The sequence below is a fragment of the Globicephala melas genome, chromosome 6, assembly GCF_963455315.2.
Source record: "Globicephala melas chromosome 6, mGloMel1.2, whole genome shotgun sequence".
NCBI classification, from domain to species: domain Eukaryota; kingdom Metazoa; phylum Chordata; class Mammalia; order Artiodactyla; family Delphinidae; genus Globicephala; species Globicephala melas.
Window position 1 is genome coordinate 839,966 of NC_083319.1, and position 27,128 is coordinate 867,093.

At 53.5% G+C, this 27,128-nt stretch overlaps 3 protein-coding genes and 1 pseudogene across 4 annotated transcripts in view; 2 read left to right on the forward strand and 2 right to left on the reverse strand.

Moving 5' to 3' along the window:
* Positions 1–65: 65 nt before the first annotated feature.
* On the forward strand, positions 66–14,635 carry DPH7 (diphthamide biosynthesis 7). Of its 2 annotated transcripts, none has more exons than XM_060300075.2 (9): positions 66–74; positions 824–957; positions 1,502–1,589; positions 3,059–3,153; positions 3,534–3,706; positions 7,545–7,614; positions 7,719–7,784; positions 8,017–8,189; positions 13,436–14,635. In XM_060300075.2, the coding sequence occupies exons 2-9, from the start codon at positions 950–952 to the stop codon at positions 13,885–13,887; spliced, it is 1,125 nt and encodes a 374-aa protein (XP_060156058.1). In that variant the 5' UTR covers positions 66–74; positions 824–949; the 3' UTR covers positions 13,888–14,635. The 2 variants fall into 2 exon arrangements, with proteins under 2 accessions (XP_060156058.1, XP_060156059.1); XM_060300076.2 differs by having other exon boundaries at positions 3,062–3,153; positions 13,436–14,633.
* Positions 14,636–15,219: 584 nt separating this feature from the next.
* MRPL41 (mitochondrial ribosomal protein L41) lies at positions 15,220–15,905 on the reverse strand. Its single transcript, XM_030838177.3, has one exon. It carries the CDS (start codon positions 15,779–15,781, stop codon positions 15,374–15,376), a length of 408 nt encoding a protein of 135 aa, XP_030694037.1. The 5' UTR covers positions 15,782–15,905; the 3' UTR covers positions 15,220–15,373.
* Positions 15,906–16,053: 148 nt separating this feature from the next.
* PNPLA7 (patatin like phospholipase domain containing 7) overlaps positions 16,054–27,128 on the forward strand; it is a 36,024-nt gene continuing 24,949 nt past the window's right edge. The window contains 5 exon segments of the mRNA XM_060300454.2: positions 16,054–16,190; positions 17,502–20,438; positions 21,835–21,926; positions 22,106–22,246; positions 23,687–23,846. Coding sequence (XP_060156437.1) covers positions 20,172–20,438; positions 21,835–21,926; positions 22,106–22,246; positions 23,687–23,846 — 660 coding nt within the window. The 5' untranslated portion in view covers positions 16,054–16,190; positions 17,502–20,171.
* Positions 22,329–27,107, reverse strand: LOC132597394 (NADH dehydrogenase [ubiquinone] flavoprotein 2, mitochondrial pseudogene; annotated as a pseudogene).

Here is a 27,128-nt window from a genome sequence, read left to right on the forward strand (position 1 = left end):
GCAGGCACTTGCTGGCGTGCGGCACCTACCAGCTGCGGAAGCCGCAGGACCAGCCCGCCGACCCGGAGAGCAAGGTGCGCGGGGCCATCGTGGCCTAGGGAGGTCTTCACCGTGGGTTTGCAGGTCTGCGATCTCAGGTGGCATTTCCCGAGCACCTAAAGCCCTAGACTCGAACTCCTCTCTCAAGAAGGGCGAGAAAAGTGTCTTGAGAGGCAGAGCCGACCACAGGCTTTGAGATCTCTGTGATCTGCTGCAGGGGAGGCTGAAAGGGAAAAGTCTTGTGTGGAGTCGTTCAGGAGGTGTGGATGCGACCTTGGCCTTGTGGCCAGAATGTAGGTTATAGACAGGGCATCCTGAAAGCGGGATGTCGTCTCTCTGCAGGCGTCGTCAAGGTTATGGATGAAGTCTAGAGCAAAGAGAAAATGGGATTTCATAGGAGCTGTACGTAATCTATTGAAGGCATCTAGCTATGCAGATCCAAACCAGGATACTTTTAAGAGTGAACAGTGGCACTGGAGCAACAGGCCTAAGCCAGGACTCTCCCAGGCAAACTGTGTCCTGTGGGGACCCTAACTGTAGCTCCTGCCTATTGGCCCATTTAGAAGGAGCATCCCATCCTGGGTCCAGCAGGGTTTATCCACCTACTCACTAATCATGTACAAGAGAAGAGACGTTTCTCCAGCTCAGAAAATCATCGGTGCTGCTTCCAGGCAGAGGTCCGGAGTCTTGGCAAACCTCTTCTTTCCCTCAGTCCCTTTTCCCATCCCTTGGGTTCCTCAGTATTTATTAAGGTAATCAGAGAACACATTTGCATTTTTTGTAGAGTGGACTGGATGTTGATGAGCCTCAAATTCGTTTGGGTCGTCTCTACCTGTATAGTTTCAATGAGGACAGCTCTCCTTGCCCCCTGGTTGAGGTGCAAAGAAGAGATACTTCGGCGATCCTGGACATGAAATGGTACAACTTTGATAACCGTTCCCCTTGCTTGGAATTTGTCATGAGTACCTAATTGTTTGGTCAGAGGAGCCTGATGCCTGACAGCATGCAACAGGACGAGGAAGTGTCTGAAGTTTGGGTTCATTTCTTTACTGTGCTGCCTGCCTGCCTGTTGGCACTTGGAGGATGCTGTAGACTTGGGGCTCGTTTCCTTTTTCAGTTTCCAAGCCCTACAGGTACTGTCAGTCTGGGAAGTGAGGCTAGTTTTCTGCTTCCTAAGCTGAGTGATCTTGTTGGAACAGAACTGTAGGCTCCAACCTGGTTTTGGAGCTGAAATAAATACACTTATTTATTTATGGCCGTGCTGCGCGGCTTGTGGGATCTTAGTTCCCCGAACAGGGATCAAACCTGGGCCCTCGGCAGTGAAAGCGCAGAGTTCTAACCACTGGACCGCCAGGGAATTCCCTGGAGCTGCAATGTAAACAATGAGTTACTGGGGCGCATAGTGTTCCCCTGTACTCCAGCACATCCTGTGTTGTGACCCGCACGTGCGTTATCTCCTCAGGTGCCACATCGCGGTGGCCGGCCATGCGCTCTTGGGAGTGGCAGATGCTTCTGGGTCCATAGAGCTACTCCGCCTGGTGCGATCCGAGGTCAGTGACTGGGGCCAGGCTTAGTGGAGGGTGGAAGGAACCTGGATGGAGGGGGTTTGGGAGGGAGGCTGTGCTGATGCAAACATTTTTCTAGGGTAGTTTCTGTTCAACGGTGAACTTTACCATAAAACATTCCAAGGTAGCACACGGTCTATTTTGAGTTACTGGGTTCTGTATCTAACTCCAAGGGGAGGACACCTTGTGTGTCATCAGCAGAGGGGCTGTCAGTGGACCTGAAAGTCCTGTAAGGAAAGCCTGGGCCAGCATCCTGGGTTGATGATGCTGGGGCTAAGAAGAGCAGCGCGTTTACTGGGTAAGAGTGGTGTTTCTCATTGATAATTAGGGGAGCACGTGATTCCTACACGTATTTTCCCAAGCATCTGACAGCGACCCTGTACCGTGCATTTGTAAAATGACCACGTGTTGGGGGAGGGAGGGGACAGGGAAGGCATATAGTGGGTTGAAGGAAACAGCCCACAGACCGTGCCCTGTCTGTGGGGGGACCCACTCTAATGTAGGTGCTGCAAGTGGGACTGGAGCAGAGGTCCAGCTGGCCTTGGATTCACAGCACCTGAGGGCTTGTACAGCAAGGTCCTTGCTTCAGGCCAGCTGAGAGCAGCAGCCCTGTCTTAGGAGAGAGGGAAGAAATATCTGAGGAGGATATCTAGAACCAGAGCTGGAGGCAGGAACAGGTAAACCCAAGAGAGGATACAGCTGCTGGAACCCTGTTGATGGAGTTGAGCGCTGTCTAGGTTGCTTAGATAGTAAAACTTAGACCTCAGAAAAGAGAAACAGCATTTTAATGGCAAGCTGTGGCTTCTGAAAGAGAATCAGAGGAAAGTTCTCCTTAGCTCTGTCCCTGGAGGCCTGGGCAGTGGGGAACCCGCACCAGCAGTGCTCCCTGGAGCCTGCAGTAGTCTCCAGGAGGGCTTGGACAGCGACGGGTCTGAGAAGCAGAGACCTGCTTCCCCTGGGGTCACATGTGTGGGAAAGTCCTCCTTCAGGTGTGAGCGCTTCTGGAGGGCCTGGGCCGTCTGCAGTGTCCTCAGGTTCTTTTTTTTTTTTTTGATTTATTTTTTGCCTGCGTTGGGTCTTCGTTGCTGCGAGCACGCTTCTCGTTGTGGTGGCTTGTCTTTATTGCAGAGCGAGGGCTTTAGGTGCGCAGGCTCAGTAGTTGTAGCTCGCGGGCTCTAGAGCGTAGGCTCAGTAGTTGTGGCGCACGGGCTTAGTTGCTCCACGGCATGTGGGATCTTCCCGGACCAGGGCTCGAACCTGTGTCCCTTGCATTGGCAGGTGGATTCTTAACCACTGTGCCACCAGGGAAGTCCCTGTCCTCAGGTTCTGCTGTGAGTGACTGACACACTTTGTTCACCGAGTAGATGAGGGAAGCATGGCATACCCAAGCCAGGAGAATAGTCTCCTCAGGGTTCCGGGGCTGTTCCTCTCTGATGGCGTTCTTTTCTCTCCAGCAGAACTCTCACACACTACAGCCGTTCTCCCACTTTGCCCTGGAAAAGCAGTGTCTGGCCTTGTCCTTGGACTGGTCCACTGGGAAAGCCGGAAGGTGAGGGCCAGCGGTGACGGGCCTGAGTCTTTCCTCTGAGGGTCCCTTTGTATTTTCATGCAAGAGAGAAGGAAAGCCGCCTTGTGCTAGCCTTGACTGCGGCTCCCCAAGCCTGGGAGAATCACTGCCAGTCCTCACCGAAAAAGAGTGTTTTCATCAGGGGAAGCTGACCCTGGTTTATTTTGACAGGCTACTGGCAGCTTCGGTCTCTGCCCAGGCAAGCCTCTTAAGAAGTGTGTCCCCGTACCAGGTCCTGGAGAGCCTCTCTGTGACAGGTCTTGGGGCCATAAAGCGTCACTGGTTGGGAGCCAGAAGAGGCGATGAGTTTGGGTCAGTGGATGTATTTCAGCCAGATTTCCCCACTGCTTCCCTGTGTCCAGGGCCAGTGACCAGCCCTTGAAGATCGTTGGCAGCGACTCCAGTGGGCAGCTCCATCTCCTGCAGGCGCACCAGGCAGGGCCAGGAATGCAGGCTGTGGGCACGTGGCAGGCCCATCACTTGGAGGCCTGGGTTGCTGCTTTCGATTACTGGCAGACGGAAGTCGTGTATTCAGGTCGGTACTCCTCCGCTGGGCGCCCCTCTCTGGAGATTTGCTGAGGAGGCACGGGCCAAGGGCGGGATTCTGGCCACGTTGGGATCTCAAGGACCTTTTTGGAGAGTCTGTTTTCTGGGGCAAAAGCTGTAGTTGGTGCTCACTTAGCTGCTCCTCGGAGAGTGACGTGCAGTTTGCTGCAGGCACTGCAGGGTCTTGGTGGCCCCCGTGTTGGAGCCGCCCCCTGGGAGCCGCCGCCCCCGCCCTCGCTCTGAGTGTTGGATGCTTCTTCTCACACTCGGAAATCCAGTCGGAACTCCTTGCTCTCCACCTGGTACTTTGGGTCCGGTAGTGACTCGTCATGCATTTCAGGCTTGTCTGTTCCCTTTTGGAGTAGTTTATCTTCCTAGGGAAAGGGAAGCGTGAGAGAGAGAGGGTTGACTTCCTGGTACTGAGAGTGGTGTGTATGCAGCGGGATGCTGACGTGGGAACGAGGTCGTTCAGGTCAGCTCCTTTCACGCTCACGGCAGGGGAGGGCATGGGTCTCTGAGAGAAGACAGAAGAGGAGCTGCTGAATTTGCAGAGGCAAGAAACCATCTGCACCCGTATCCCTTTCTGCGTCCAGTTGCTGGTAGTGTTCTGAGCTCCAGGGCGAGACGGGGAGGCCAGGGCTGCAGGGCTGTTCTGCTGGCCTGTCAGGATGCTGCACAATCTCACTGGGCCCCCAGAAGCTCCTGCTGAGGCCCTGAGGGACAGCTGTGGTGCCCAGTCCAGGGAGCACGTCAGCCTCGTCTTGGCCTCTCAGCGGTGTTCACGTGCCCGACCCCTCGCTCCCCGCACATTCTCTTCCCTGGGTCATCAACGCCATGCCATCTGGACTCTCCCCTTCTTTCTCTGGCTTCTCTTCCTTCTGCTTTGTGGGCTCCTTTCCCTCCGCACAAAGGGTTCACGTCCTCTGACCTCTGTGTGGGTCTCCCTCTCGCTCCGCACTGCTGCTCTCCTGACTTCAGTTACTGTGTCTCTTCCACAGACACTGTGTTTAACCAGACCTTGTTTCCTGAGCTTTTCTGCGTTGTCTTGCCAGCACTGCAGCGCTCGTGCAGGGATGCTCCCAGCGCCTACTCCGCGGGTCTCCAGCTGAGCCCCATACTCCCTGTGTTGCCCTGTCACATACCTGTGCCTGCCTAATGTCCCGGCCCAGGACAAGGTCTGCTCACCCAAATCACACATCTCTGTCCGCTCACTGCTCCTCTGAGTCTGTGTCTTGTTGGTTTTCTCTTCTTCTTTTCAAAAATTAATCAATCAATTGATTAATTTTTTAGGCCACGCTGTGCAGCCTACGGGATCTTAATTCCCTGACCAGGGATCGAACCTGAGCCCGCTGCATTGGAAGCGTAGATTCTTAACCACTGGGCTGCCAGGGAAGTCCCGCTCATCCTGATTGTGATTTTGTGTTTAATGCTTCTTTTCGCCTGAGAGAGGATCCTTTCTGGGGTTTTTGTTGTCACATCCTTGAACAGACTCAGGGAGAACGATAAAGATTTAATTTTTTGAGCTCTCATTTGTAGATTAGTTCTTCTATCTTGAGGCTTAGCTAATTCAGAGCAAGGGTGTAGTAGGACAGTGATTTAATAATTCAACACCAATTCATTCATCCAACAAGCATCTACTGAGCACCTACTACGTGCCAAGCACTGTCCTAGGGGTTCAGGAGGCATCCGTGAGCAAGAGATAACAGTCCCTGCTTTCATCGCACTTCCGTCGCTTGTGGGGAGATGGACAGTGAATGCTAGGCGTACTATGCACTGCAGGTGACAAGGGCTTTGGGAAGAAGAAAGCTAGGACAGGCTGAGGGCATCAGGTGCTGCAAGCAGGTGCAGATTGTCGCATTATAGAGACTGGTGTGTTCAGAGTAGCGAGTGGCCAGTATGGCCAGAATGACACGAGTGAGCAGTAGGATAGAGAAGGCAAGGTCAGGAGTCACAGAGACAGGGCATGGGGCCTTGCAGGCCGCAGGGGGGCCTTGGGCTTTTGCTCGGAGTAGAATGAAGCCATTGTAGGATATTGAACAGAGGAATGACATTTTCCGACTTATATTTTAAAATTTAAGAGGATCTGGGACTTCCCTGGTTAAGAATCTGCCTGCCGATGCAGGGGACACGGGTTCGAGCCCTGGTCCGGGAAGATTCCACATGCCGCGGAACAGCTAAGCCCGTGTGCCATAACTACTGAGCCCGTGCACCTAGAGCCCCTGCTCCGCAACAAGAGAGGCCACCACAATGAGAAGCCCGCGCACCGCAATGAAGAGTAGCCCCCGCTCGCCGCAACTAGAGAAAGCCTGCACACAGCAACGAAGACCCAACGCAGCCAAAAAATAATAATAATGATAAATAAATTTTAAAAATAAATTAAAAAAAAATTTAAGAGGACCCCTTCAGCTAATATGTTGAGTATAGATTGCAAGGGGGTGAGGTTCTAGGCTGGAGACCTGCCATGCAGGTGAGGTATGAGAATGACTCAGGCTAAGGTGGGAGCAGTGGAGAGGAGGAGAAGTGGGAAGACTGCTTGGTGTGAAGGTCGATCAATAGGATTTCCTGGTGGAGCAAATGTGGAGTGTGAGAGAAAGAGGAGAGGCCGCTGTGTAAAGAAGCCACACCCGTTCTCCTCACAGGTTTGCCACACAATGGTAGCTTGTATCTGAGGCTCACACACAGGCTCAGTGCCTGGGTGGACTGACTCTGCTGACCCACCTTGTCATAGATCATGTTCATCCCACATCCGTTTGTCTGATATAGGGATTTGTAGTGTGCTCAGTAAGTACCTGTGGGTGGGTAGATGGGTGGTGGATGAATGGGTGGATGGATGGGTGGTGGGTGGTGGATGGGTGGTGGGTGGATGGTGGATGGGTGGTGGATGGGTGGGTGGGTGTGTGGTAGATGGATGGGTGGATGGATGGATGGTGAATGGGTGGGTGGATGGAGGATGGGTGGTGGGTGGGTGGGTGGTGGATAGGTGGGTGGGTGGGTGGTGGATAGGTGGGTGGGTGGGTGGTGGATGGATGGTGGATGGGTGGGTGGTGGATAGGTGGGTGGGTGGGTGGTGGGTGGGTGGTGGATGGGTGGGTGGGTGGTGGATGGATGGTGGATGGGTGGGTGGGTGGTGGATGGATGGTGGATGGATGGGTGGATGGGTGGGTGGGTGGGTGGGTGGGTGGTAGATGATGGACGGATGGAGTTTCAGGCAGACGTGGTTGTTCTTTTGCTCCTTTTTGTCCTCTCTGTAGGTCTTCCTCTTCAGTGTTTCTTCCCTTTTCCCTCGAGATACCATGACATTCTATTGTTGATGTTGCTTTTCTTCAAAGACTGGTTGTGGGTCAGGGCACCAGCTCCCTCGTTCTTTCTATCCTTTCAGTTTCCCCCAAACAAGCACAGGGCTCTTTTACTGTAAGGTTACAAAGGGCATTTCTCTTTAAAACACATGGCGGTGTGTCAAAGGTTCCAGAACCTTACGGAGCCTCCCTGTCTGATGCCTCCTGCACGCAGGTCTGTTCGGAGCACTTCGACGGGGCCACTCTGGTTCCTGGCATCAGGAGCCCGAAGGGTTGAGTCTTGTGTGACCTGGTCATTCTGCCCCCATAGGTCTGCCCTTTTCCTACGGGTGTAGCCTCTGTCTTTCCCTGCAGGTGTCTGAAGACACGGTTACAGCACAGGGGTGACTGTTTCTGGGGCTCCCCTGCCTGTGGCAGCCTGAAACCCGAGAAAAGCCACCCGTGGGAATTTCCTCACAGACATAAACCCAGTCCCTGAGAAACGGCCATCAGTGCCCGTCCTCATCAGTGGCTCTTTCTGTTTCCATGCAGGTGGGGACGATGGCCTTCTGAAAGGCTGGGACACCAGGACCCCTGGCACATCCGTGTTCACAAGCAGGAGGTACGTCACCGGGGGGCCGGTGCTCGGCGTGGGGGGCAGCCCTCCCTGCCCGCGGGCGGAGCAGCGCTGCCGGGCTTCTGCTCAGGCTCACCCTTCGCTCTCAGACACTCCACGGGCGTGTGCAGCATCCAGAGCAGCCCCCATCGCGAGAACATCTTGGCCACGGGAAGGTGAGCCCCCTAGGGTCCGTGCGCATGGGTTCCTCCTGCACCGTCGCTTCCTTCCCTGCTGTTGGCCACTGTGATGCTCGACTGGGCCAACTCTCCACCCAGAGCGCGGGCGTCGGGGTTTGGGAAGGGAACCGAGTCCTGGAGGGGAAGTGGGCCGGGTCTTCCGGGAGGTGACCCCTGCTGCCCCGGGGCCTTGCTCTCCTGCACGCTCTCTGCGGTCGATGGGTTTCAGCTACGACGAGCACGTTCTTCTCTGGGACACTCGGAGCATGAAGGAGCCGTTGGCGGACATGCCCGTGCAGGGCGGGGTGTGGAGGCTCAAGTGGCACCCTTTCCACTCGCACCTGCTCCTGGCAGCGTGTATGCACGGTGGCTTCACGATCTTCAGCTGCCAAAAGGCCATAGGTGAGTGGGGGCCTGGGGCGGGGCTCCCAGTTTCCTGCCTGCTTTTGCTGCACCAAGCTCTTCTGCAGCCTCCACGCGTTCCCAGGGTCTCCCTGTAGGCCTTGCCATGATTTGTAAGTCTGCCGACTTCAGAATCTCGGTTTCAAGCGTGCTGCTCTCTAACCGTGGTTCTTCCCTGACCATCTCAATTGTTTTGGTACCTTCTGCATTCAGCAGTCTGCTGGCCCTATTGGGACCTCTCCACCAGAGGTGTTAACCACTGGTCGCTTTCCTAACCATCCTTGTCCCACCTTCTGCCAAGTCTTCCTGCTTGCGGACAGCGTAGGCTCCACGGCCTTGTGTTCCAAACATCGTTAAACTCTTCCCCTTGCTGCTTCCTCGTACCCTCTGGGCAGCATCTAGCACTGGTAACCCCAGTCTGCTTATGCCTGAGCCACAGAACGTGGCTGAGGGAAACAGCCATGCAGCGTGATCTCACCGCAAGTTTATGCTACTGTGGGTCCCTTGTCAGGCAAACCTTGACCTTTCTGTAGCCAGTGATTCTTCACTGTCAGGGCTGTTCCACGTTTTCTTTTCTTAAACCCTCACCCCCTGCGCTCCCCGCCTCACGCATCCCTCGTGATCTCCCGTCCCCCTCCTCTGTACAAACAAGGGATTATAGGCGCCTCCCATCATGGTTCCAAGGTCAGTGTCCCCTGTACTGGCTGTTCTCAAGGGCTTCGTCTTCTGAATCTTCAGTCCTCTGTCTACTGCGTCATTTCTGTTTATCACATGAATGTGCTCTGACAGTTCTCGCTGTAAAACAAGTTGCAAACTTGCTTCTTTCTAAGCATAGGATTTACAGTGATCAGTTGCCCTCTAGGCTCTGCTTTCACTGCATCCCATCAGTTGCTTTTTTTGCTTGCTTGTTTTTGTTTTTTTTCAATTTTTTTTTTTGGCTGCATTTGTTGCTGCGTGCGGCCTTTCTCTAGTTGCGGCGAGCGGGGGCTACCCTTCGTTGCAGTGCGCGGGCTTCTCATTGCAGTGGCTTCTCTTGTTGCGGAGCACAGGATCTAGGCATGCAGGCTTCAGTAGTTGCAGCACGCGGGCTCAGTATTTGTGGCACATGGGCCCTAGGGTGCATGGGCTCAGTAGTTGTGGTGCATGGGCTCAAGAGCGCAGGCTCAGTAGTTGTGGCACATGGGCTTAGCTGCTCCACGGCATGTGGGATCTTCCCGGACCAGGGCTCGAACCCGGGTCCCCTGCACTGGCAGACGGATTCCCAACCACTGCACCACCAGGGAAGCCCTATTCCTGACCTTGATAGGGTCCCTGCTGGTTCCCATTTGGTTTGATGATATATAAGGACTAATGTGTGTGCTTAGTATTCATCAATCATGTTTTCATGAGTATTTTTTTAAATCAGGAATTGTTGATTTTTTTGTTAAATGCTTTTATAATATCTGTTGAACTGTATTATTTTTCTCCTTAGATATATTAATATGGTGAATTTTGTTTATGGATTTCCTAATATGGAATATATTCCTGGAGTAAATCCCACTTGCTTATGGTTTTGTTTTATTTTAGTTGTCAAAAACTTTTTTTGAGGTATAGTTGATTTACAGTATTTTGTTTTATGTATACAATATACTGGTTAACAGTTTTTAAAGGTTATATTCTGTTTATAGTTATTACAAAATATTGATTATATTCCCTGTGCTGTACAATATATCCTTTTCTTGTTTTTGTTTTGTTTTTTTGGCCACAGCATGTGGGATCTTAGTTCCTCAACCAGGGATCGAACCCATGCCCCCTGCAGTGGAAGCACAGAGTCCTTACCCACTGGACTGCCAGGGAAGTCCCTGTACAATATATCCTTGTAGTGTATTTATTTTATACATAATAGTTTGTACCTTTAAATCCCCTACCTCTATCTTGCCCCTCCCCCCTCCCTCCCCTTACTGGTAACCACTAGTTTGTTCTCTACATCTGTTTCTTTTTTGTTATATTCACTAGTTGTTTTATAGTTTAGATTCTACATATAAGTGATATCATATAGTATTTGTCTTTCTTTGACCTATTTCACTAAGCATAATACCCTTCAGGTCCATCCATGTTGCAGATGGCAAAATTTCATTCTTTTTTATGGCTGAGTAATATTCCGCTGTATATATACATCACATCTTATTTATCCATTCATTTGTTGATGGACTCTTAGGTTGCTTCCATATCTTGGCAGTTGTAAATAATGCTGCTGTGAGCATTGGGGTGCATATATCTTTTTGAATTTTTTCATTTTCTTCAGATAGGTACCCAGCAGTGGCATTGCCAGATCATACAGTAGTTAGTTTTATTTTATTTCTTGAGGAACCTCCATACTGTTTTCCACAGTGGCTGCACCAGTTTACACTCCCACCAACAGTGTAGGAGGGCTCCCTTTTCTCCACATCCTCACTGACATTTGTTATTTGTGGTCTTTTGATGATGGCCATTCCGACAGGTGTGAGGTTATATCTCATTGGGGTTTTTATTGGCGTTTCTCTGATGATTGGTTATGTTGAGCGTCCTTCCACGTGCCTTTCGGCCATCTGTGTGTCTTTGGAAGGTGTGTTGTTTTTCCAGCGCGGTACTGGGCTCTGGCGGCACCTTACTGGGGACTTGCATTAACGTTCAAAGGAGACACAGACTTTCTTCTGTGCTATTTAGCAGCATTATGTTTGGTTCATGTGAGAATCAAAACCAAAAGTGTGAAAATTTTTCTTCATTTTCTCTTGAACAATTTATATGCCATTTGGATTATCTTTTCATTCAAGATTTGGTAAAAAAAAAAATCTCCTGTGAGACTGTCTGGGCCTGATATATTTTTGAATGATGGCTCTGTGTTAACTTTCTCTATATTTTTCTATGGAAGTTGGTTGTTTATGCTATATGTCTCTACTGGGGTCAATTTTGTTTTCTTTTTTCTTTCTTCTTTTTTTTTGGCCATGCCAGGCGGCATGCGGGATCTTCCCCGCCCCCTGCAGTGGAAGTGTGAAGTCTTAAGCACTGGCCCACCAGGGAAGGCCTGGGGTCAGTTTTGAACTGTATTTTCCCAGGCAGCTATTCATTTCATCTACATTTTGAAATTTATTTGCCCAAAGATGTGTAAAGTTACTTGGATTTAAAAAAAAAAATTTCTTCTCTAATAGTTATTTCCCCTTTACCATGTTTTACTTTGTATACTTATGCAAGTATACAGTATTTTTTATGTCTTTTTCCTTAATTAGGTTAGTTACTAGCATGTATATTTTACTTCTTTTAAAGAAGCAGGGTTTTACTTTTTTATTATAGTCCGGTGGTTTCTGTTCTCCACCTCATCAACCTCTCCTTTTATCTTTGTTGTTTCTCTCCTTGTGCCTCTCTCCTGTATTCTTTTTCTAGCATTTTGAGTTGGGAATACAATTCACTTATCTTTATTACTTTGTATTGAGTGTTTTTATGTCTGAATTTTTCTGATTTAAGCACGTTGTTAGGTTCTGATATGTAGTAATTTCACTTTCATTTTTATGAAGAAATTCTATGACTTGAGTTTGTATTTCCCCTTTTACCCAAGTGTGGTTTAGTAGAAGTTTCTAAATTTGTAGGTGGAGCAATTTTTCGTATCTTGACCACATTATTAAGTTTGTTTCATTGCGCTGTGATCAGAGTGTTGCTTGTACTGTCTCTACTTTATAGTACTTTTCGACTTCTTGTTGCCCAGCATGGTTGTTCAGTTCATGCTACACATGCACCTGAGTAGTGGATGTGCTGTTGCTGTGTGGTATTACTGTGTGGTAGGAAGGCTGCTGTGTCCACCTGGGCCACGAGCGGGTGCTGCCACTGGTTGGATGTACGGCTACAGTGCGCCTTTATTGTCCCAGTGACCCTCGCCTCCCGGTACCCCAGCGTGCACACCATGGAGCGGGAGGTCTCCTGGGAGCTTCCTTCGGTGGTGGTGCCAGGGCGCCTCTCTGCTCTCAGGGTAAGCTTGGTGTCCAGCTCCTCTGCTCTAGGGTAAGCTTGGTGTCCAGCTCCTCTCTGGAGCCGCCTCTGCTCAGGCAAAGCCCTGGGTTACGGAGGAGGATCTCCAGGGCCCTGGTTGTATCATTGGTGTGTTTCTTGATGCCAGCTGCAGGCTTTCCGCATCACTGCTTATTCTAGTCGTGATTCAGATTCCGATCACAATTCAGAGTGCAGTGGCACTGATCCCTGCACTTGGGAGGTGGCAGTGGCATCCAGGCTAAGTGAAGACTGAATGGCCGGCCACTGGGCCTTCCGGCTGGTGACAGTTTTCTAAGCCCGCATCCCCAGCTCACTGGCCACTAGTTTTCTGAGGCTGCTCTTGCCAGCCTCGGCCTTGCCCTGGACCCTTGACCATCTCAGGTTTGGTGACACCTCATCATTTCTTTTTCTGGTCGCATATTACTTTCACACTTTCTCAGCCATGTTCTGTCCAGAATAAGGCCGGGCCTTTGCCCGTCCTGCCCTCTGTCTTCAGAGTTGCCATAGCAACTCACCATAAGGAAAGCTGCTCACGCTTCAGCTCTTCAGTGAGTTACTCCCTTTCCAAGTTCAAGTCCAAACTCTCTAATGCAGCACGCTGAGCTCTGCATCACGGGACCCTTCTGACGTGTCGCCAGTTCCTGATGACACCTCAGCCACGTCCACTCATGTGTGGTTCCTCACACACGCCAGGGTCTTTCCACCTCTGTGCTTTACACTTACTGTTCCCTTTATTTCTTCTCATACACCCCTTTCCCTCCGTTTGGCTCACTCGCTTGTCCTTTGCTTTTAAGTCTTAACGAGAAGCTTCTGCCGAGTCCTAAGGGTTCAGGTTCGGGTTCGGGTTAGCTCTGTAGGGTTAGGGTTAGGGTTAGGGTATGGGTTAGGGTTAGGGTACACGTTAGGGTTAGCTCTGTAGGGTTAGGGTTAGGGTTAGGGTACAGGTTAGGTTATGGGTTAGGGTTAGGGCATGAGTTAGGGTTAGGGTATGGGTTAGGGTTAGGGTACACGTTAGGGTTAGCTCTGTAGTGCAGGCTGACTCCTCTCTCAGGAACACAGAGTGCATTCCCTGCAGGATGATGGTCTGTGCTTCTCCGCTTGTCTGTCCGCGTCTTGATAGTCCTCTGCGTGACACACGGTGGTTGCTCTTGGCACAGCGTCTCGCTTCGAGGGTGGGTAGGGCCATCGGGTGGGGATGATGAGATCAACCCTGGGTAAGTTCCCCATGTCCTCCTGTCTCCCTCCAGAGGAGCATCAGGAAGTGCTCCCAGTCACTCTGTCCCACACCTTGCCCAACTCGCTGGTGTATGGAGTCGACTGGTCCTGGCTCTACTTCCGCCGCTTGCCGCAGACCCATCCGTCATTCTGCTTGGGGTCCTCTCCTGGCAGCGACCCAGGAGCCAAAACAGCAGACCCAGTCTATACCCTCAAAGTTGCGGCCCAGTCGCCAGCACCCTGTTTTGAGCGTCTAGCTGATGCTGATGGAGAGGGTGGTACCAAACACCAGAGTGGAGGCAAGCTGAAGAGTCCTCTCCAGCCCTTTGCAGAGGAGAAGAGCGGCGGCCGGCTGCATGCCTCGGGGGTCGAGATCTGTGACTGTGACCAGTACCTGGAGGCAGCCACCTCTGACGCCAGCCTTCTAGCCACTTGCTCCTTTTATGATCATGTTCTTCACCTCTGGAAGTGGGAGAACAGCTGAGCTAGGGAAGTTACTTGGTTTGACCTCGTAAAGACCATTTCCACCAATAAAACCAAGAGTATGTCTACCTTTTCTGAGAATGAAGTATCCTCAGACCATCTCACTGACATTCTGGCTGCATGCAGGTTTTCTGTATAGGGCTCAGTGCATCTCATGGAATCTCCAGGTAGGCAGTCAGAAAAGCTGTTGGCCTCCTAAATAAGCCTTATCTGCTGGGGCCCTTCAAAATGGTGATTCTGTGGCAGCAGGGGGCAGGGTGTGGGTGGGGCGTGGTTCCCAGCTCTGTCTTGTCAGTTTCCTGTTTCTGACTTTCAGTTCTTCATACTTACTTAAGCAACTGTTTGTATTAACTAAAAGGAGTGGCTTTGTTTTCTTAAGCTACTTTGAAACACCAGAAGTAGTTTTATATGAACATTAAAAAAGCTCATGTCATGGCCCCAGAAGTGCTTGTATAGCCTCCTGTGCAGAGAAGCAAAAGGAAGTGTATACACGTTCTGGGTTGCTTTAGCATGTCATAAACTTGAAATACGTTGTCATATGCTGAATTAGTCATACTTCCTCACTGCGGCTTCAGTAAACCGAGTAGCTTCCAAACCTGGACACGGTTTAACTCCAGAAACATAACTGGGTTTGTGACTGATCTGACTCCCATAGATCAGTTCCTCCTTGTCTCTCTGGAAGGAACAGATGTTGAAGTATAGGCCACTGTGGAATTTGTCAGCTCCTCAGCATCCACTAATAAATACAACAGATACGTGTTCCGAGTTAGAAAACACAAGCCTCTATCCTTTGCTTTCTTATTTTCTGACGGTACAACACTGTGTGCCAGTACAGGTCAGAATGTGTTAATGTTGAACCCTCCTCCAGAGTTTATTTTAGGATATTTCACTTAAGGGTCAGTTAAATATGAAACAGAATTAGAATCTGAGGATTATGCACTGAAACAGGAAAACACAAGGAGGAAGGAGACTATAGATTACTAGGGAAATACGAGTTTGGCATCAACTTCCTGTGTGGCCTTATCTTTAGGCTTACCCCAAGGGGGGCTGTCTCACCTGACTCCCCAAAATAAGCTGCTTTGGAACCCATAAGTATTCTCATTGGTGGTTCCTTGGGGTGAATTTTGGGGGATGAATTAACCAGTGCTGTCATGTGGCTGGATCTGCCTTGTGAATTCTCTTTCTCCTGCAAGCTAAGCCACGTGTTCTTGCCTACTTCGCAGAACCTGTTGGTTGGGGTTCTGGTTTGGCTGGAACCTCAGAACGTCGCCTCGGTCACTACGCCCTAGCCTGTTACGTGTCACACTTTCCTTTTCAAAATGACCAGCTGCCCCGAACAACACTGTAGGGTAGCCAAGGTCTTTAATAGAAGCTAAACGAGGGCAACGCCTCCCCACCCGCCACCCCGCCACCCGGGAGCTAGGCTCAGCGAGGAGGATAGGTCGAAGTCCTCAGTCGCAGGCACACCCGACCGCCGCCGACTGCTCCTAGCGCGGGAAGTTCTTGGGGTACAGCTGGAAGAGCTTGCCTTCCTGCGTGGGCTCAAAGCCGTACTTGTCCAGGCGCTCAGGGTCGAAAGTCCCGGCCTTGAAGTCCTTCTCGATAGCAGGTGCCGCTGTCTCCAGAAAGAGCTGCTTGGCCGTCAGGGGAACGTCTGTGCCCTCCGGGGCGCGGTAGTTCACGTACGGCTTGAGCTTGAAGCCGGTCAGATCGGGGACCACCAGCTCCGGGACCATTTCCTTGACCTGCACGAACTTGCCGTCGCGGCCCCGGAAGCCGATGCCCTTGGCGCCGCGGCTCTTGTAGAAGGTGCGCGGGCCCCGCTTGCTGGTCCACTTGCTCATTCGGTCGGCGCCCCGCACCAGGGCGCGAGCCGCCCCGCTCAGGAGGCCCATGCTGGGGCCCGAACGACGCGAACGCCCTCCGACTCCCGCGCACAGCCACGCGAACCCCGGCAACCCAGCGCTCTGCTTCCGGCGACCACTGCAGCTTCCGACACCCCCTGGCCCCCCGCGCCAGAGCAAGAGCAGCTCCGATTGGCTGCGACGCGTCCAATGTGCAGCCTTGGCCCTGCGGGGGGGCGGGACCTGTGGGGGCATGGCCAATGCTCGGGGAGATCCCGCGTCCGGGCGGGCCGTCAGGAGCGCGGCCGTGGGGGGCGGAGCTTCGAGGCGCAGGGCCGGACGCCGTGAGTGCGGACGTTAGGGGCGGGGCTTCGGGAGCAGCGACGGGAGTGCCGGGTGTCGGGGGCGGGGCGTCAGGATGGAGTGACGGGAGCGCGGGCGTCGGGAGCGCGCGATCCTGGTGAGTCGCCGCCGAGCGCCCGGAAGTGGCAGACCTGGGGGTCCGGTTCTGTGAGAAGAGGTAGCCATCCCCTCCCCCATGCATCGTCGGGACGTACACTGCCCCACAGGGCTGTCGCCGGTGACGCACCTCAACCCAACTGCCCCCAACCGGACGCCTCCCAACCTTACTGCCTCCAGCCCCGACTGACCTCAACCCAACGCCCCTCAGCTCGACGCCCCCCAACCCGACTGCCCTCAACCCCGACTGCCCCCAACCCCGATGCCCCTGCAGCTGAACGCCCCCCAACCTGACTGCCCTCAACCCGACGGCCCCATAATCACTGCTCTCCAGCCCTGCGCCCTAACTTCCACGCCCCCCTAACCACCATCTTCCTAACCTCGATGACCCCAACCGCGCCGCCCCCGGCCCCCCAGTTCTCCTGCGCTCTGTCTCCTTCCCTCCCGTCCCCTGCGCTGTGGAGCACGTGCAGCAGCTGAAGGCGGTTTGGTTGTGTGGCAGGTGCTGGGGCCTTGAGCTCTGTCGCCTGTAAGCCTGGGAGGCGTGGGGAGACCGCCCTGGTCAGGGCTGGGCGGCAGAGCTGGGGTCAAGGCGTTGCTGGTCCTTGAGGAGACATCTGAGAAGAAAGGGTTTCCCACGGGGCCAGCAGCGACCTTTGACCAGTGAGCAGATGCAGATGACCCTGCACCTACCTTCTGCTCCCTGACTTCTCCCGGTGGGATTTCGGAAGAGACAACCCTCTCTTACTGTTGCCCTTCCAAGGGACCTGGGAGCCACAGGGTGAAGGCCCTAGACGGGGCTCCTCCCTGCGGCACAGAGGCCATGTGAGCAGAGCTGGTCCTCAAGTTCACCACACCCCAGACCAACACACCCACCTCCAGGGCTCAGCCGCACTGCGGGGGAAATCCTGTGCACAGGCCACTAGGGAGGGTCTGGCTCACAGCCTGTAGTGGCCACGCACCCCTCCCCAGGTGCTGGAAATCCCTGCTGCGCTAGGCCTTTGCCCGGCTGCCCACATTGGCCCTTGACTGGCTGGGAGAGGAGCCCGGGACTTGGCTGCAGTTCTAGGTTCCTGGGCAGCCACGCGAGGGCTATTTACAGAGAGGGAAGGGGCTCCGATTGCTTGTGAAAAGAGCTTCTCTCCATGGAGAACACAGTTTTTCATCAGGGTTTTCCTGTCAATAGAAACATAATTTAACGTGGACAGGAACCTGGGGAAGGGCTGGGAGACACTGCTTTGCACGTGAGCGTGAGGTGGTGGAACGTGTGCCCTCCTTGGAACCAGTCTCTCTTCTTTTGTTTCACTTTTAGCCATGGAGCAAGAGGGTGACGCCGGCCCAGAGGTGCAGAACCTGAGGATTCCAGTGAGGAATCAGGCGTAAAATTCCCAGTTATGGCCACTTCAGGACAAGGAGAAAGGGTCCTTTTAACATCTGCCCCGCAGCAACTCCTTGAAGCCTGCTGCATGTGGGGGTGGTGTGTGGGGCCTGTTTTCCCCTTGTCAGGGCTGAGGCCCTCCCTCCTCTTCCCCAAGGTCACTCTTGTGAGTTCCTGCTTCCCCTTAGGAAGTCTGCTTGCTTTGTCTTAGGGCCTTTTACCCGTGGAACATATATAGCCACATTACAAGGGCCTTTATCTCTAAACCAGAAATGTAGATGCATTAAAACAACCGTGAAAAGCTGGAAAGTCTGAGATGCCTAACCACAAGAGACTGTATAAACAGGCCTGGGGCGTCCCCGTGACCCTTCCTGTGGACAGCCCTGGCTGCCCCCCAGGGGGTGGCTGAGCTCGGAGAGACACACTTAGGAGGAAGGTGCTCATCTGCTGCCTGGTGGATGTCGTCTTTAGCCAAGCACGCAGTCTGGGCCGGGGGGCCTGGACGCCTCACTGTGAAGCAGAAGCTCCCACTGCTTCCATCTGCCTCCTGAGCTGAGTTCAAAGGGTTGAGCTTTCTGAATCACTTCCTTATTCTGTCTCGATGTGACATTCTGCTTTTGAAATGCTTTTCTGAGCGCATTGATTTCCTTGGGTTTTCTGGCATCGATGCTGTGTGTGATCCTGGCTCTGAAGGATCAGGCAAGCTGCTTTAGTCCTTGGCACTTGTATAGAAACTTGAAAGGATTAACAAGTCCCCCCACCACTCCCCCAAAGCCATCCTGTTCCTGGCTGCTTGGAAGGAGGTATGTGGGTACCGGGAGGAATGGAGCGTAGCTACTTGTTTGGCTGGTTTCTTCAGCTTTGGGGGGAATCTGCCAGCATCCTGTGTATGGGCGGCCCCAGCCGTCTGCCCACTCACCATTCCACACTCACTGTTCTCTCTTTTTTAAAATTAATTAATTTATTTTTGGCTGCGTTGGGTCTTCATTGCTGTGCCCGGGCTTTCTCTAGTTGCGGCGAGCAGGGGCTACTCTTCGTTGCGGTGCACGGGATTCTCATCGTGTGGTGGTTTCTCTTGTTGCGGAGCACAGGCTCTAGGCGTGCGGGCTTCAGTAGTTGTGGCACGTGGGCTAAGTAGTTGTGACTCGCAGGCTTCAGTAGTTGTGGCACACGGGCTTAGTAGTTGTGGCTCACGGGCTCTAGAGCGCAGGCTCAGTAGCTGTGGTGCACGGGCTTAGTCGCCCTGCAGCATGTAGGATCTTCCCGGACCAGGGCTCAAACCCGTGTCCCCTGCACTGGCAGGCAGGTTCTTAACCACTGCACCACCAGGGAAGTCCCTCACTGTTCTCTCTTACCTTCCTTTCTCTCTCCCTGGGGTCTGGGCTTCTGAAGCCCCTTGTTAACTCCCTCCCTGGGAGCCCTTCTCTGCTGTGAGCTGGTATTTAATGCTCTCAAAATCCAGTTGACTCCTTAGGGTTTCCCAGCACTGCTGCTGTGTGGGCTTCTGTCTGCCCCGAGGCCAGCAGCACGTGGTTCTGTTGGTGACGAGAGGGCACTGAGAGGTGGCCTTTGTACCCACTATGGCCAGCCGGGCTTGCTCCTCTGGATTTGCATCCTGAGGAGCAGGAAAGCTGAGGATTTAGGATTCAGATGCGTTAATGATGCCTGGAGCATTTGTTGTCAACACAGCACAGCTGCTGGCCCTGCCCAGCCATGCTGTGGGTGGCGCTGTACCAGAGCAAGTGGGCTCAGGGGACCTCAGCGTCCTGGAAGGTCGCTTCTTTCTGGAGGTCTCCAGGGCTGCTGACTTGTCCCTGACCCACAGCTCTGTTGTTACTCCCTGGGGAGCCAGGGCCGTGCCCATCCTGGCCCTTCCCGACTGCAGACTTCCCCCCTAGGCGTGCTTCTACCTGGCCACCCTTCGGTCCTGGGGTCTGCAGCTGACGGAGCAGCGTTCCCAGTCCACCAGGTGACCACCTCACTGCCCCCGGCTAATGGGCGGGCCCCAGAATCAGTGGCCTATTGCACCCTTGGCTGCCCTGGGTCCTTTGTGTCCAGCCTGTGTCTGGGCTTGGGAGGGGCCTCATGGCACCTTGCTGACGGGTGCTCTATCTGTGACCTCACCCAGCTGGTGGTTGTTGCAACTGAAATCCTCCTGGCCCTGGCCCTGGACCTTATCGGCATGACCATCTTTTTTTTTTTTTTTTTTGCGGTACGCGGGCCTCTCACTGTTGTGGCCTCTCCCGTTGCGGAGCACAGGCTCCCGACGCGCAGGCTTAGCGGCCATGGCTCACAGGCCTAGCTGCTTCGCGGCATGTGGGATCTTCCCGGACCAGGGCACGAACCCGTGTCCCCTGCATCGGCAGGCGGACTCTCAACCACTGTGCCACCAGGGAAGCCCGATGACCATTTTTTGTGTATAGAAGTGTTAACTGATTCCGTGAGTATCTTGCTTCAGACTTTAGCCCTAGGGGGACCGGGAGGAGGGCTTGAAAGGATGGGGGAGGCCCGGGTGGTGGCTTTTGTTGGAAACTGCTGGCCTGTCCACGAGGCTGAGCTCGTCGGATCCATGCAATTCGAGTCTGTTCTGAACTTCCTTGGCTCATGTTTCCAAGAAGAGTGAAGTCCCGCTTCCTCTGCAAGGGTCTGTCGCAGCCCTGGGACAAGGTGCTGTGTGACTGGGGGCGGGGCGGGGGGCGGGGCCAGGCAGGGGCAGGACAGCTTAGCGTGTACACGTGGCCGCCTCGCGGGTCCCAGCCGTGCTCAGGCAGCCCCTTGGCTCCCCTTGCAGGACAAGGGCAGCCCACTCCTCAGTACAGGTTCCGGAAGAGAGACAAAGCGATGCTATACGGCAGGAATATCATGAGGAAGGTAGCTCGCGCTGCAGGCCCAGGCCTCCTCCCCCTCAGAGGTGTCGGCACCGCACGCCTATGCCTGGGGGCTGTGCAGCGGCTCTGGGGCTCGGGGAGGGTCTGGGGAGGGCATGGCTGGGCGGAAGCATTTGGGGAGGAGGCCCCGTCACCCCGTGAGGTGGACGTGAACTGGAAGGGAGGACAGAAGCCCCCCGCCCGGAGCATCCCTGACGTGTGGCGGGTGGAGGGTCCTGGCTCTGGTGCTGAGATTGCTGGTCCAACCAGGATTTGGGGCCAGGCTCCGCGAGGAGGAAACTGCAAGGCCTCGCTTGCCAGTGTCAAGACCCACCTTGGGAGGAGCAGCCGCGTCCAGCCCGTCCAGCAGCTGGGCCCCCTGCGCCCTTCTCCGCCTGAGGGCAGGAGGTCTCAGCAGACTGCCTGAGGCTGCCTGTGCTTCAAATGCACGCTTGAAGCATTTGCTGGTATTTAAAAATATCTTCTCTTTGTTACTTTCCTCGAGTTACACAATCGATTCGTGTTCTTCGTGGGTAAGCTTGAGCTGTCGATGGGGAGTCACGTGGGTGTCCTCACGTGGCTCTTCCTCCTCAGTGTCAGGCGCTGTGGGAGGCCGGTCGGTTGGGGCTGCTCTGTCTGGCGGGCGGGCGCGCAGGGACAGTGGGCAGGCCCCCCGCAGGCTCGTGCAGGGCCACATGGAGTGACTCCCTGCAGGTCTCAAAGGCACTCAGGCGTGTGTGGTTGGGTGGGGGGCTGTCCCCTGGTGACCCTGCCGAGGACTGGGCAGCGGCAAGCTGGACCTGGGCTAAGGACAGGAACGTGGTCCAATGAGGCCAGGACGCCTGGGAGGGAAGGAGGGGTTGTGGTGACCGCCCACCGACAACCACAGCTGGCACCGTGGGGCAGATGCAGCTCGGGAGCTAGGGGACAGCAGGGGGCAGTGGCTGCCCGAAGAGGCTGGCTGGTGCCTGGCTAGGAGCCAGGCCCTCCGCGCTCCCCGGTGCTGCTGTTTGGGGCAGTCCGGTGGGCCTCGACTGTGGGGGAGGGTGAAGAGCCTTCCAGACTGGGAGGACTGTGCAGGCACTCGGGTTGTCGTGTGTGCCAGCGTGACAGGTGTGGGGTGGAGAGCGTCAGCCTTCTAGGCAGAGAGGACGCAGGGCTGAGGACTCAGAGCTCTCAGAGCATGGGCTGTCTGGGGACATGGCCACGCGGTATCGCTATCATCAGCGCCAAGGATGGTTCCCTGTGTCCTAGGCAGGTGAGCAGGGTGGGGCCGGGCCGGGATGCTGGTGTCGGGCTGTGGGCAGGCCAGGTCCTGAGGGCTGGGACCGACCCTGAGGCTGAGAGCTGGATCCACCGGCTGCAGGGTCCAGACGCGGCCTCCCCCTTTCTCTCTGCAGGTGACCACACTCCCCCACGCGCTTGTGGGGAACACAGCTGCCCCCCGGCAGCAGGCGAGGAAGAGGACCAAGGTGCTGTCTTTGGCCAAGAGGTACTGGGGGTGCCCTTCAGACTAGGCACGTCTCAGCTGCCTTCCCCAGTGGGCGCTGGGGAGGCCGCGGACGTTGCGCCGCCCGTGGCTTCCCTGCCATGGAGTTCACAGCGCAAACACCATCTGCGTTTGAACCCCTCTGGGCTTCTGCTCCAGGTGCACGTCTCTCTGCTTTGTAGCATCCTGCGTTTCAAGCAGGAATACCCCACCCTGCAGCCAAAGGAGCCCCCGCCCTCCCTGCTGGAGGCCGACCTCACGGAGTTCGATGTGAAGAATTCTCACCTGCCGTCAGAAGTCTTGTACATGCTGAAAAATGTTCGGTAAGAGAGAAGTGGACACGGGAGGCCCGCCATGTGCCTGCGGCTGTGCTCCGGGGACTGGCTGTCACCTGGCCTCCGAGGTGTCCTTTCTCTGTGGCCACCGTTGGTTGTGTCGACAAAAATAATGAATAAACAACCTATAATAGGACTAAGAAGAGTTTTATTTGAGCCAAACTGAGGACTATAGCCTGGAAGACAACCTCTCAGATAACTCTGAGGAACTTCCCCAGAGAAGCATAGTTTTTGGCAGTTTTATGTCTTGTCAGAACAAAGAACATTAAGTTAGTCAGGGATACATTCCCTCAGGGTTTCAAAAAAAACAGATAGCAGGTACATGGTGAGTCAGTATGGCCTCGGCACCTGGGAAGGGAGTCTTAGCATTGAAGGAGAACGAGCATTGGCACCCTAGAAAGGGAGGCATTTAATCTTTATTTTTTACGTGGACGTTTTGTTGTTCTTGTTGTTTAATATTTATCTATTTAATTTATTTGTTTTTGGTGCGTTGGGTCTTTGTTGCTGCGCGCGGGCTTTCTCTAGTTGCGGTGAGCGGGGGCTGCTCTTCACTGCAGTGCGCGGGCTTCTCATTGCGGTGGCTTCTCTTGTTGCAGAACACAGGCTCTAGGCACACGGGCTTCAGTAGTTGTGGCACACAGGCTCAGTAGTTGTGGCTCGCTGGCTCTAGAGCGCAGGCTCAGTAGTTGTGGCGCACGGGCTTAGTTGCTCCGAAGCATGTGGGATCTTCCCGGACCAGGGCTCGAACCCGAGTCCGTGTCGCCTGCATCGGCAGGCGGACTCTCAACCACTGCGCCACCAGGGAAGCCCCGGACGTTCTTTACTTCTGGCCGATGTGCCCTTTAATAATTAAGCAGACGCACAATATGTGTTTGATCAGCCACAACAGGCTATTCTATCTAGTGAGCGTGAAGCGGGAGTTAACTCACGTGTAAGCCAGAATGCCCGCCCCCGACCCCAACATGTGAACACTGCTTTCATCAGTTGGGAAGTCTTCTTGCCATCGCTGCCCTCCCAGTGGTGAGTGGAGCCTCCTCGCCGGTTCTTTCGTGTGTCTGTCTGCTTATCAGAGTGTTCACCTTCAGGGCGACATGGAGCGAGTATGGGAAGCGCGTGGCTGGATGGAAAATTGCAAGTCTGGTTCCCCATTTCTCCCTGGAAGCCCCGACTCCTCTGTCCAGCGCTTCACTACCTGCCCTCGTTTATGCATCTGGTTCAAATTCACGCTCATGGCCTGAGAGTTCTCTGAGCTCATGGAACAGTAGCTGATGGAAATGCCTGCAGCTTAAGCTTCTGTCCTGCTGGTGCCTGTGCTGTGGGCGCTGCAGCTCTTGAAAGCTCGCTCTGTGGTCTGGCCGGCAGGGACTGTGGCCTGTGTCCCTTCTCCCCTCCTTCCTGTAGGTGTCCCATGTGCACTGTTTCTTATAGGGTCCTGGGTCACTTTGAGAAGCCACTTTTCCTGGAACTTTGCAAACGCATGGTGTTTGTGTAGCTTCTGGAAGGGGAGTACGTCTTCCGGCCAGGGGAGCCAGATACCAGCATCTATGTGGTGCAGGACGGGCGGCTGGAGGTCTGCATCCAGGATTCGGTGAGAGCCCTTGGGTGGGGCAGGGCTGGGGTCTGTTGTGTTTTCACTTAGAGGTCTGCCCTCTTTAACATTTGTTAAGTTTTCCATTGAAAAGTTAGTACCAATTTTTATTTTATTTTATTTTATTTTATGTAGATAGGAGATTCATGTTTTATTTCTCCAGTGGCACTTTTACAGTTGAATATAAATTAAAGGCCTGCTTGCCCACCAAAGCCAGGTTCTTTAGGTGGTTCAGTCAAAGAGGTAAGACCTCTGGCTGTGGCTCCCATGAGAAGCGTCCACTCCTTAGCCCAGGTTTTGGGATTTTGCCAGCCTTGAGTTCATCAATAATTTCTTCAGTATCCTTAGGTGTCAGATCCTCATAGTAGTTGTCATTTCTTTGAACCATTGGTGCATTTACATAGGCCCCTAAATATTCCATTTCTATAAGAGTGAAAAGTTTGTCAAGTGTAGTCTCCCTGACCTTTATTCCAAGCTTTTTCTGAGTGGCCTCCAGTATGCTGTCAGAGTTTCAAAGCATGCAAGGATAGTAGTGCAAACTTGAATATGATTCTTTCCAACCGCTTTTTGATTATACATTGTATAAAAAGCTGCTTCTTCATATATTCTCATTGGAGGTACTTGTAACTTTCTGCAGCCTTGTTCATAGCAGAGATGGGCAGCCATCCATTCTGCCTTTGGGCTAAATCCAGGACTGGAAGTACAGCTGCTGCTTTGTGCCCTTATGGGTAGTTTTTTTTTACAGCTGCCTCTATCCTCTTGTACTCTACCAGTGTGAAATCAAGTGGAGTATCTGGGTTATTCTCAGGAGTGTCTCTGTGCACAGATAAGCCTCCTCCAGCTCCATTTTGCACCACCGTCTTATGCAAATTTCCTTGTATGTCTTCCCCCCTGAGCAGCGAGGCCACCTGTGTAGGCTAGCACGCCGCGGAGAGAAACACGGTGAGCCAAACTATGGGCCTTCGGAGTGCAAAATTTAAATTTTTTGTTCTTTGGAGGAAAAGGCACATTGGACCACAGCTGCCCTTGACGCAGGTGTGTCAGCTTCTGCTGTACAGGGGCTGTGCATGGTGGCTCACCTCTGCATTTCCCCAGACACATTGCAAGCACTTTTTAAAAATTAATTAATTAATTAATTTATTTATTTTTGGCTGTGTTGGATCTTCGTTGCTGTGCGTGGGCTTTCTCTAGTTGCAGCGAGCAGGGGCTACTCTTTGTTGCGGTGCGCGGGCTTCTCATTGCTGTGGGTTCTCTTGTTGCAGAGCACAGGCTCTAGGTGCGCAGGGTTCAGTAGTTGTGGCTCGCGGACTCTAGAGCGGAGGCTCAGTAGTTGTGGCGCACGGGCTTCGTTGCTCCGTGGCATGTGGGATCTTCCCGGACCAGGGCTCGAACCTGTGTCCCCTGCGTTGGCAGGCGGACTCTCAACCACTGCGCCACCAGGGAAGCCCACATCACAAGCATCTTGCCGTGTCTCTCCCACTGCCTTGGAACCCCTCAGTGGTTGGGTATTGATCTATGATGATCATTAGCACCCTTGCCTTATTTTTGGGTTTCAGGCTGTGAATAGTTTTAACTCTAAGAAAATAATTGAGCTGGAAGCTACCTCTTTGTTTCCTGCCACTGTTGACTCATATGCTTGAGTCACAGTTGCCAGGGGCACCTATAGACCCGGACTCCTGAGGGCATGTGGGTTTATTTGCCTGCTGATGGGTGACGCAGCCTCCCGCCGCAGACACAGTGAACCCTGGACTGCACGAGGTCGCCCCCACCCCGGCCACGTGAAGTTCCCGCCTGCCGGGCCCTGGGTGGGCCCTGACCTCGCACAGCTCCTGCATGGTCTTCGGGCTGCTAGACCACAGTGTCGTCAGGGTACAGGTCTCACGTGTGTCGCTTTGTCTGCGGGTGACCTGGTGGGACAATTAGAAAAGGCGTGGCTTTCGTCCAGTCTCCTCGGGGCGGGGCCTCCATGTCATCCACCTGGCAGGCCTTCACCAAGAGGGCCGGAGCCTTTGGGCCAGATGGAAGGGCTCCTGGACAGTGAGACCAGTGCCAGGTTTGAAGAAGTTCACAGCGGTTCCCTGGGTCACACTGCGGTGAAGTTCCTATACTAAATCACCAGCATCACATGGTTTTCTTTTTCTTTTAATCCAGTGGAAAAATATGTCAAAATATTATTATTTATACTGGTGGCTAGGGTTTGCATTTCCCTAACGACTAAAGATGTTGAGCACCTTTTCATGTTTTCATTGGCCTGTTGTGAACCTTTTTCATTTGATGTAGAAATGATCACTTTCAAAAGCTTTGATTTAGAGCTATTGTTAATTTGTAATTGTGATAATTGTATCATTGTTGTGATATTTTAGAGATACGACTTCAACTATTAATGGATAAAATGCTATGTTTGGGATTGTCTTCAAAATTTTGGGGGTATGTGTGTGAAATAAGATGGGTGGAGCTGGGTGATGGGAAGGGGGGGTCCACTGTACTCTTCTCTCTACTTTCGTGTATCTTTGAAATTTTCCATAATAAAATGTGGTTTGTAAAATTAGCTCCAGTTGGGCTTCCCTGGTGGCGCAGTGGTTGAGAGTCCACCTGCCGATGCAGGGGACACGGGTTCGTGCCCCAGTCCGGGAAGATCCCACATGCCGTGGAACGGCTGGGCCCGTGAGCCATGGCCGCTGGGCCTGCGCGTCCGGAGCCTGTTGCTCCGCAACGGGAGAGGCCACAACAGTGAGAGGCCCGCGTACCGCAAAAAACAAACAAACAAAATTAGCTCCAGTTAATAGTTTGTTGCTAGATTAGTTGTATATAAACCAGACTTCTTTTCAGCTTCTGTTTTGGACCACTCTGCTCAAACTACGTCTTGTCTCACGTCCTAAAATTTGGACAGTTTCACTTGCATCTTCCATGGGTCTTTGACACCAGAGTCCTGGGGGTAAGAGAGGGTCTCCAAGTTAGCTTGCAGGTGGAGGGCTGGCTGGCAGGGGCTGGGGACACCGGTTGCTGTAGCACGAGGTCTCAGGGCCTGCTCTTTGCGTAGTCAGCCCAGAGCTGTCGGCTGTAGATGGCCAGGAAGTAGCCGGCGGCTGAGGCTTGCAGAGGCGGCGCCTGGTGTCGGAATCACCTCATCACTGCTTTCACCTTGCTCTCCGAGATACTTAGGGTTACTGAAGCTGACAGCGGCTTCTCTTTTCGAAAGTGATGCGTACTGCATGCAAGAGCCACAGAAGCAGGCTTCCTGTACAGTACATCCTCTCCCATCTTGCGAACTTTAGCAAATTA